General features: G+C 40.9%; 1 protein-coding gene across 3 annotated transcripts in view; it reads left to right on the top strand.

The window, feature by feature from the left end:
• The window catches only part of lrch4 (leucine-rich repeats and calponin homology (CH) domain containing 4), an 84,892-nt gene extending 75,476 nt beyond the window's left edge, over positions 1-9,416 (top strand). For 2 of the 3 annotated variants that reach the window (XM_028563820.1, XM_028563818.1), the window contains 5 exons: positions 680-781; positions 868-965; positions 1,392-1,529; positions 3,283-3,360; positions 3,751-6,222. In XM_028563820.1, the coding sequence (XP_028419621.1) occupies positions 680-781; positions 868-965; positions 1,392-1,529; positions 3,283-3,360; positions 3,751-3,966 (632 nt within the window). In that variant the 3' untranslated portion in view covers positions 3,967-6,222. Of the gene's footprint in view, positions 1-679; positions 782-867; positions 966-1,391; positions 1,530-3,282; positions 3,361-3,750; positions 6,223-8,799 lie in introns of those variants that run through there. The other variant, XM_028563819.1, reaches the window with a different exon arrangement.
• The last annotated feature ends 1,892 nt before the right edge of the window (positions 9,417-11,308 follow it).

Below are 11,308 nucleotides of genomic sequence, written 5' to 3'. Positions count from 1 at the left end.
ATATATATATATATATATATATATATATATATATATGTATATATATATATGTGTGTATGTATATGTATGTGTGTGTATATGTGTGTATGTATATGTATGTGTGTATGTATATGTATGTGTGTATGTATATGTGTATGTATATATATATGTATGTATATATGTATATATATATGTATGTATATATGTATGTATGTATATATATATGTATATGTATATATATATGTATGTATATGTATATGTATATATATATGTATATATATATGTATATATATATATATGTATATATATGTATATATATATATATATATATATATATATATATATATATATATATATATATATATATATGTATATATATATGTGTATATATATATGTGTATATATATATATGTTATATATTATACTATAATATATTAGATTTGTATTGTAGCTTAGAAAGACTAATTTGACAAAAACATAAAATCAAGGTCCACTAAGTTTCTCTCTGGAGCTTTCAACCCCATCTTGTATCATCCTCAGCCCTCATTGCTGTGAGAAATTTCCATCCATCAGCTTCACTACAAAAATTATCTATTATCTATCTATTATATCTTCAGTCTGGTCATATGAGTTTATGGTATAAAATGTTCTATGTGAGTGGATCTTTGATCGGTGACACTGAGCTGAATGTTTGTGTCAGATGATCCGTCCTCCCCAAAGACATCCCCTCCCCCTGGTCAGGCCCAGAGACCCAACAGTTTCCTGTTCCGCACCTCGTCCCGCAGCAACGTCAAATCCACAGGTACACAACAACGCAACAACCCAACACACACCCTTTACACATTCAGCAGAAAGGCTCAATAAACCCCGTTATGTTGTGTTTGTCAGGGTCGGTCTTTACTCTCGGGGAGTCGGGCAGAAGTGAGTCTCGCACCATGCTGCGTTCTACTAAAGACGAGAGAGCAGACGTCACCCAGCTACGCAAGGTAAGCACAATATGCACACACTTTACAATTTAAAATAGTAAAAGGAAGCCTGTTCACTCAATAGCATTTGATGTATAGTTTGATATATTTATTGTAAACTGTATCACCCACCCCCAAAAAAAAGAATTATCCTTTGTATATCAGATACTCCCCATGTTAAATCTCAAGTGTTTCTGATGAGATTTCACAAAAATGCATGACTGTAATGTTCTACCCTTCTTCCACTCTGTGACAGTATCACACATATATTCTGTAACCGCTTCTTCTCAGTTTATTGAAGGTGCTTCGGTTTGAATGTGTATGATGTTTCTACACATGTATGCTGAACATTATTATTCTTATGATAATCCTGGGTTTGAACAGTTTGTGGTGTGCAGCCTTTTATTGCTGACAGGAATAAAGCTATGACATAATACTCGTCCTCAGACTCTGGAGTCTCGGCTGAAGATCTCTCTGCCGGAGGATCTGGCCGATGCCTTATCCAATGGCACAGTCCTCTGCCAGCTGGCCAATCAGATCCGACAACGCTCTGTGTCAATCATCCACATTCCCTCCCCAGCAGTGGTGAGTCTGATTAACTAACAGATCCTGTCCTTTCTGCCTTTCAAAGATTGGTCCGTTTCCTCTGGTGGGAAGGATCCGGACACTAAACAGCAACCAGGATCTGCTTCTCACTTGTTTGTTAAAGAGCCCCTATTATGCTTTTTTGTTTTTGTTTTCCCGTCTTTTATGTGTTATATAGTTGTTTGTGTATGCAGTAGGATCTATAACGAATTAAAAAAAACACATTTCACTCCAAACTGAGCTTTCTCACCCACAGACAGCACTTTTTATCAACTGTCTGAAACACACCACCCACATTCCTGTTTGAAATTCCTCCATTAGTGATGTCACTGATTGAGAAAGCCAGCCTTTTGCCCCAGCAGCTTGTTTGAATTTGGTTGACCAATCACAATGGGCCACCTGACCAATCAGAACTGACTGGGATTTTTAGGAAGGTGGGCCAAGAGCTCAGACAGAGTGTTTCAGACAGAGGAGTTGCAGCAATATTATTAATAATACCTCTAAAAAAACAAATATTACACCTACAAAAGAGTCTCTAAATATCTATTCTTCTGAATATCTATTTCTTCTTCTTCTTCTTCTTCTTCTTCTTCTTCTTTAGGGTTTTAGCCAGTTGGCATCCCATATGTTTTATTACTGCCTCCTACTGGTATTAACCCTCAGCTATTAATGTATCCCATTACAACCTTTAAATTCAACCGATGTTTTGCAGAAATGTAAATCTATTTTCCTCCCGTCCATGGTGACCCCACTGTTAAAAGTCTGTGTCAGTGTGGAGTCTTGTTGGTGAGGCTGACTGCAGAGGGGAAGAAACAAGTCTGAGGGTTTTAAACAGTTTGTGTCCAGGGTGAGAGGGATTGGCTACAATCTTTCATACACAGAATGAAGAAACACTGCGACCACTGTCTCTTTATTTACTCGAGCTTTCCTTATTTCATCCTCTAAACCCAGCCCTGGATCCATAGTGTTCCTACCTTTCATAAAGCTGTTTTCATAAGTAGCTACCATCCCTCTACTTTCTAAACAGTGCCTCTCATTTATCATACACTCCATTCACTTACAGATGTGGGATGTCAGGGCGATTTCTCTGTAATTCCCAGGCCTGCTGGCATCTTTCCCTGGTTTTCCTAACGGGAATAGTAATGCGTTTTACCCTCATCCCACACCTAATAAGGTGTGGGATGAAGGTAAAACGCATAATATAGTACCAATCATTTCTCCAGGCCTGTCTGTGGCGTCTTCTTTTTCTTCACCCTCGTTGTTTGATTACTTCCGGTAGCGCCAGCCGCATGATAGAACGCCATCAACCTGCCCACCCGCTCGGAAATACACCACACTTTGTCAAGTCAACAGCTGAACATGGAGGAATTTCATTACCAGCAGATGAAAGCAGCAAGGTTTTTTACTGACTTATGAGCACATGTACTGCCGGCTATTTCTCTGCATCAGGCTAAAGAAAGCCACGATTTGAGAGCTCACGGTATCATGAATTTCTTTTGTAAAGATTATTTTTTTCGGGCATTTTAGGCCTTTATTTCCATAGGACAGATAGGGGAGAGAGAGGGGGAATGACATGCAGCAAAGGGCTGTAGGTCGGAGTCGAACCCGCGGCCATTGTGTCAAGGAGTAAACTTCTATATATGTGCGGCTGCTTTACCAACTGAGCTAACCCGGCTGCATGTTATCCTGATTTAATTTGAAATAGTTCTTCTGCAATCATTTCACTCCAAAATGAAAATGTGTTTATTTTCAGCCAAAGCTGAGCCCGGCAAAGTGTCGACTCAACGTGGAAAACTTCATCGCTGCTTGTCGTAAGCTGGGAGTCCCTGAGGTAAGACATGTCTCATGAGTGTCCCTCTGCTGTCCTTTCATAAAAACTCAGACACATTTAGCTCACTTTGATACATCTAAATGTAATGGTCTTTTCAAATAACGCAATATTGAAAAAAAAAGCAGTCTGTAGAAATTGAGTTTCCCATGTGCTTTCAGCTCGGTTTTGTTGCTACATTATTCCTGTCAGGGTTGGACTGATAAAGACTTTTATACTTTGAGGAATGTTTTCAACCAAATTGCCCATATATGGCCCATATATCAGTCCAGCCCTAACTCTGTTCCGTGTAATTCTACACTGTGTCTTGTCCTTCTCTTGTCTCCTAGTTTGAACAATATAACTCCTTGTGTTTTCCTCCTGTGTGTGTCCTGTCCTGCGTCTCCTGTCCAGACGGACGTGTGTGTGTGCTCTGATGTGCTTCTGTGTAAGCTGCCCGCTGTGCTGCGCTGTGTGATGGCACTGCTGGCTGCTGGGGGGGGGGAGACGGCCGAGGACCCGTCCCCCCGCCACTCCTCGTCATCCTCGTTGCTGTCCACAGACTTCCTGCTCTTCTACTGCGCAGCCATGGCCCTGCTCTACACCCTCTACTGCTGCCTGCTCACCTAGAGGAGACACACACACACACACACACACACACACAGATGACCGGGGAAATGCCTTCACTCTGTAACAGCCAGCATGTTTGGAGGAGATGGGAGTTTTCTGTTTAAGTGTCTGAGGCAGAGCTGCTCCGTCTCATTGGTTGAGACATGAATGGGCGGCGCAAAGGAACCACAGCCTCAGCTGAATCCCAATGCCATACTATACATTTCTTTCCTACCTTCTTTACAACAATGAACACTGTGGACACAGAGCTGCAACAACAGGTTCATGCACCGCACACTTGTGTGTAGGTGGAGCATTCAGACTGTGGCCCCCAGGGAACAGATGAGGGCCCAATCATTGCTGACCAACAGCTGAATACCTCACGGAGAATGTCTAATTTGGTCCATTGTAAAAAGGACTAAACATGGTGGCACTTGAGGGGGGTATGGTATTGTTAGTATGGACCTTTTTCACAGCAGACATTTTGACTTGTCATGGTAGGAAAAGCACAGCTGAAATTGATAACCTTAATGATGGGCTCAATTCCATTAAGTGTTCCAGTAAGCTGAGTCAGCATGCACAATACCAGGGCCTCTCCTAAGTGGAATGCAGCCATCATTAATGGTTTTGAATACACCTGTGCTTTTCCTATGACATGTCAACATGTCTGCCGTGAAAAAGGGCTATTGAGACCAGAACAGAAAAAGTAATGTGGTAACATTCAGATACTCTGCACTATTCACATTGTTACATTAGCCTGCATAGTTCAACCTAAAGCTGTGTCACTTGATGCACTTGCGCAACATGTGACATGTTATGAAGTCATATGAAGCAGACACAGAGCGGTGTTCTCTGTGGCTGAGCCCTTTCATACACTCAGGGGTTCCAGCCATTGATCAGTATTGTTACTGTGTATTATTCATATAGCAATGCATGTACTGTACATTGGGAAAATCCCAAATACTTGCCGTATCTAAAATGCCAACATGCATACTGCACGCAGCTTAAGGGTTTCACTTTCAAAGCTCTGGCCATTAGTGTGACCTGTAATGATAACAGTCACTTAATCACACAGTTTGGTCAAATGTATGTGAAAGAGAAAAGGCGGCAGAGACCTAAATCATAACCCCAAATCCTTCATAGTCACTAGCTTCCTAACATAAGAACATAGTGTATACTTTTCAGTGTATAGTATGGAATTGGGAAACGTTGAGAAATGTCAGGAGTTTACCTGAATGCTGATGTTACAGGTTCTATCTAGATATCCTTAGAAAACTCTAAATGGATTGATTGATGATTGATTGATTGATTTCTCTGCATCACTCAGCCAGAAAGACTGTTTCTTCAGCTCAGCTCTTCCTCTGAGAAGTATTGAAGTCATACCGCTGAGAGAGAAGCTGTTGAAGTAAGCTGAGACTGAACTGTGAATGTGATCTTTTAGCCTTGAGACAGATGCACGTTAGTTTGTGGATCCTGGATGTTACAGAACCCAATGATGATACAGTGCCTCTTACTGAACACTGACTGACCTTTTGTCTGCTGTGCCCCCCCCCATCATGTCCAAACGGTACAAACCCCTGCAGGAGGGGTGTGTGGAAAGTTTTTTTTTTTTTTTCGTCACTGCTCTGTTGGAACATGTTTGTATAAATGTAAACAGGCTATTAAATTATTGCTTTTTTTTATTAATTCTGTTCTGTTTTGGTTATTTTTGTTTCTGAGGTGAAACGGCAGAGGCGTCACTAATTTGGGCTTGTTGCTCACTAAACACACATTGGAATGGAATTGGAAGCTAATAGTGAGATTTTTGGGATTCAAACTGCAAAGAACTACAAATTCAGAATTAAGTTACTCTTACCAAAGCCTCAAACACTTTTGAAGCTGCATCATAGTTTTATAACTTGATTAACTTATTTAAAAGGTGGACGGCACACTGGGTATTTCTGTCCAGTCCACGTCTGCTGTTGTCTCCAGGTCACAATGTCCACTGTAAAGCCGTTCCCTCCCCCCCCCCCTCCCTCCGTCCCAGGTCTCACATTTCTTATCAGCCTGCTGTTAATATGAAATGTTATACCCTTTCAGTTGAAGATGTAGATTTTATAAATGAAACTGGATAAACAACATTTCATTCACATAATTTAATATGTTAGCGCCACGCAAATACAGTTGTATTTTATATTTATACCCTTGTATTATTGAGAATAATTTTTGAGTTTATATAAATATATATGTAAAGTTTTTCTCCCCGCTGTAAAGAAATTATTAAAAAATGAACTATGACCATGTGCTGTTTGTCTGCTCGCTGCTGTTGTGCTTCTGCTAACTGAGCCAAGAACTTCAGGGTATCTGCAGCTGAACTCAAAGTCCACTTACTAGCTTTTTATGGAGCATTCAACTGCATGCATGGTCTGGTCTGTTGTCATCACGTGACCTAAGTATGAAATTAGTTATTGTAAAACTATTATTTTCAAGTCTAACATGTCAAGACAAGTTAGATTTTCGTTTCAAACTAATGGATAAGTGATATTCTATGTTTTTCTTGTCAACAAAGTTCTCTGTGTGGAACAAAACCAACAATGAATGTACCATTTCTCTGTGCTATAAAGCTCACTTGAGCATTAGTTTCAGATTAGGGAAAGCATGTTTGAAGTCAGCAAAGGAATCAAAACTGCACAGTTTGAAATGTTGGAAAACAACATGAACAGAGATGCTACACAGAGCTCCTACAACTGTGCGGAGGACTCTGTGAACCCTCTGGGTTTGATGTTGTATCTGACATCCAAATATACCTTATGTCATATTCAATATCTCCAGATCAATACAGTGCAGAGACTTTTTGTTGTTCAGAAGCAGAGAACTTCCCCGTTTCAACGAGGTCCTCCATGCCTGGTAGGCCTTCCAGAAGCTTTTTAATCCAGCCAGGAATTACAGTCTTTGTACAATAAATTCATCATGATGAATAAATCAGGCTAAGTTCAATATCTCTGCAATGCTTTACACTAGCTTCGTTCTGTTTTATCGGCTTTTTACATATTTTATGACTTGACAGGGAAGTGGACAGGAAGTGATGTCAGACAGGCAGCTTGCTCCTGTGCAGGCCTGATGTCTCATAGCAGACAGGAAATACATCAGAGATGGCACAACTAACTTTTTGTCAAAAAAATCCAGTTTTATATTCATGTCATTTACAGTGTTTATTTCTGTTTCCCCTGATTGCAAAGAATTGGGAGAAACTTCTTTAAAAGCCCCTCTTCATTATGTTGTCTGTGTGAGTTTAATAGCATACATATACTGATAGCCCAGGTTGTTATGAAAAGAAAAAAAAAAGATTTCTTTAACTTGATTGTGTATTACAGTTTTGAGGTGTTACAAGGAGACCAGGCGAACCAAAACAACGGTTCTCAGTAACTCCACAGTCCCACGGCCCTTGGCATGGGTGTTGGAGCCACTGGGACAGATTGTTTGTTGGTGTTAGTCTTTTCATGGGAGTTGTTGACAATAAATAAAGAATAACACCAGACTTATTTTATAAAGAGTTGGAAAGGAAGGCCGAAAACCATGCACATCCCCTCCCAGATCAGTACAGGACAGCTATTGTGATTTTCTAACATGTTCAAACTGATGGAAAGAGGTGAGGAAGTGTGCAGATATCCTGATGTGCTTTAACCTCTGCTAACGCTCCTTTGTGCTCTCCAAACAGTAGTGTTAGCATCATTAATTCCAACTGGCCATGTTGGAGAGGTGAGTGTGTTGAGCTGGTCCGAGAAAAGCAGAATCAGCCTGAAGGTTTGTACTGCACCATGCACAGGCAGAGACTCTAGATATAGTGCTGATCCTGGTACAGCTACAAACAGTGATTCACCCAGTTAATTGATCAGAACAATAACTTTATTGCCATATAACAATGGATTAACAAACTACCCACCAAAGATAATAATTCAAAAATCACACACACACAGGTTTGTGGCACTATTTGTGGGGACCTGTCATTGACATAATGCATTCCCTAGCCCCTTACCCATAACCATCACAACTAAATGCCTAACCATAACCTAATTATATCCCTAATCCTAAAACCAAGTCTTAACCCTCAAACAGCCCTTTAAAGTTGTGGGGTCCAGCATTTTGGCCCCACAAAGCTGTCGTGACCCCACAAATGTACAAGAACACACACACACACGCACTGACACACACCACAGAGGCTATTTAAACATGTAAGCACAGCAAACATGATCCAGTGCATCCACAGTTAAACTTGACACTAATGTGGGTTGAGTTGCATCAGTATCAACAGCATTTGGTGGATAAAGTCTTCTTAGCCACAGCTGTTGAAATCAATGGTGGGAGGTGTTTGTTGTCAGACAGTGCAGACTCACTTCATCACTCATTTCATAGTGATTCACAGAGCCAGTGAGTCTGACAGCAGCTGGAATGACGTCCTGTATTAGTATGGCTTCATATCTGACGTTTTAAACTGTACGGCACTATGTCTGACATTGAGCAACCATGTTCCCAGACCACATCATTAGTTTTAACTTCAGCTCGTCGGCCCACACCTGTCCAAGTACTGATGAGTGCAACAGAGCTCTGTTAGGCAGGACCTAGTCTACTGTTTATCCACAACGTTTCATTTAGGGGATTGTTCCAGGTGGGTTCCCGGATGTCCCTTTTTTTCGGGAGGATTTCCGTCACCTTCCTCTTTCTTTGTGTTGGCGTTCTAAACTCTGGTGGATTCATGAGGACTATGGTTAACTGCTCCTCAGATCTCTACAGGGTAGCTCTACTCAATATATAGAAAGTGTTATGCTTTAAAACATACGTATGTGTCTGCTCACTCCTATCTTCGTCCCTTCCCAGGATTCCTTGTGTCCCCCCCAACTCATCATGGAGGACGAGGGGCTGAGTCGGTTGGCCCAGACTGTCCAAGTGTTGGTGGACCTGGCCGACGGTTCCCAGCGGCTCCCCAAACAGGAATGGTTTGGGGCTGCTGGGTCAACACAGAGCTAGCACAGCATAGCTGTATCTGCAAAGATTTAACAGTATCACACCAAAGAGATCCATCTCAGGGCCAGTGTTTGTTTTTAACATGCTTTAAAGCTTCTGAACAGCTACACAGGTGATTTCACTTATCCTGGCTGATTAGACTGCTCAGGTTAAAGTGGGCCAGAGCTTAGATGGGAATTTATTAGGTTACAAATCTTTTCTGCCATTAAAAATAATGGTATAAAAAGATAAAGCTGTCATTTGTCCCGCCCTAACGCTGTTGTTGCAAGCTAACAGAGACTCAGGAAGATGTCAATCAATCAGGTTAGACACCCCCACAATCCTGATAGGTCCAATAAGACACGTTAACTGAAAACACCTGTGTGCTGGGCCTTTAAAAGGTTTATTACATTGACTTTACAGCTAGAAGTACTGTGTCCAAAGATTAAAATACATGAAAGACAATAACAATAAAAAGACGTTTAAATGACTTCAAAGCCTTGCTGTCTTGTCTCATGTCTCATATACAAACTAAGTTACTTGAGTTAAAGGAATAGTTCAACAATCTCTCATTAAGTGTAACAATTTAACGTTTCAATATCAGTATCATGTATAGTACAAAGCTGGAGCCAGAACTTGGTTAGCCTAGCTTAGCATAAAGACTGGAACCTGGGTGAGTTAAAAATATTATACACCAATCAACAGGTCTAAAACTCGTTGATAAATATAGTGTTAGTTTTATCTATGATGGGCGAGACATATCAACACAAATAAAGTCACAGCGGACATTTGTTTTTTAGCCACACGGACAGATGCAAAAATTCTCCTCCTCCACATGTGGAGCAGAGCGTCTTGTTTCATTGTCAACATCCGTTAATGCTCACTTCTGTCGGGGCTTTTGCTTTGTGTTGAAACTCGGCCTCCGGCTGAATACACTGGTAGCAGACTTATAATGGTGTGTAAGAAATGTCTTTGAGGCCTGGGGCCTCATTTATAAAACTGTGCATAGATTCTATTCTGAAAGATATTCTGATTTATAACACCTTGCGGCGCACACCGCAACGAAAATGATAATATATAAATTTGATCTCACAGGGTTAAATGGCAAATATGAACCATAAATTATGTATTTATTTTATTATTTAATTGAGCTAAATCTGTTAAGTATTAAGGCTGTGTTAACAAAAACATGAACACTAACAAGGGTTAAGGCTTCCAAACAGGATTTTGTTTCATGTAGGAGCACATCGATCTCACAATCACTGAATCGTGTTTTTCCCCATTTTTCCTTTTCGTGATTGGTGATCAAGGTCTCCTTTCAAGGCTGAAATATTCATTGATTAATTAATATGGACTTATTAGGACAAATATGGGACGACCTGGGGAGGAACTTGGGAGGCTTGTGCAGGACCGCATAAGGTAACGCACGTCCGTATTTATAACGAGAAGAGTGTGTACCGGTGTGTGCCGCAAGTGCATCAAAAAAGCGCCAAAACCGAAAAAAATATAATAATTGATCATTATTAGTGCTTATTTCTTAGAACGTAATCAAAACAGGTGAAAGTGCTTGAAATGTAACAATTTTGTAACTTTGCTTAGGAATAGCAGGTGCAGAAAGACAACATTCCAACACACAGACACCTACAATCAGACATGACCACATAAAGACGCACAGATACACATCAAACAAACACAGCGCATTTCACGGGGAGAGGCAGGGGAGAGCAGCGGAGGAAAAGCGCATTTCCTCCGCTGCACGGTGTGAGAGGATCCCCTGCCTCTCCCAGTTGCTGGCAGCCCCTCGCCGGGCGCCACGACCGGCTCTGGGTCGGCTTAGAAAGAACGGGATTGTTGGGTTCAGGAAAACAAAAACTGGGTTAGGTTCGGAAAGCGGGGATACCATCGGAGTTCACTAAAACGCGGTCTACAAAACCTTGGTAGCATTACGCATGATCACACGTGTGGTCAAAAGGTTGCAGAAAACTGGGAACATTTTTACGCATGGAAATGCTTTATGAAACCCGACTATTGCGAGGAATATTGCGACGGCAAATTTCACCCTGCTTTACGCAACTTTTTCTTGCGTTCTTGAAGGAAATTAATGTAAAGCTATTTTAGTGATGGAAACAAGCTTTACAGGCCGCAACAAGGTGTTTAGAGCACGTTGACCATGATTCTGAAACAGAAACTTCCTTTAGAAGAGATTCTTGAAGGAAATGACTGTAATGCTATTTTAGTGATGGAAACAAGCTTTACACGCCACAAGAAGCTGTTTGGAGCACCTTACACATAATTCTGACATAGAAACTTCCTTTATAAGAGATTCTTGAAGGAAACAAATGTAATGCTATTTTAGTGATGGAAACAAGCTTTACAGGCAGCA

This window comes from Perca flavescens, chromosome 19 (assembly GCF_004354835.1).
Source record: "Perca flavescens isolate YP-PL-M2 chromosome 19, PFLA_1.0, whole genome shotgun sequence".
Taxonomy (NCBI): domain Eukaryota; kingdom Metazoa; phylum Chordata; class Actinopteri; order Perciformes; family Percidae; genus Perca; species Perca flavescens.
Note: the sequence above shows the minus strand (reverse complement) of the source record. Positions and strands in the feature narration are given on the sequence as shown.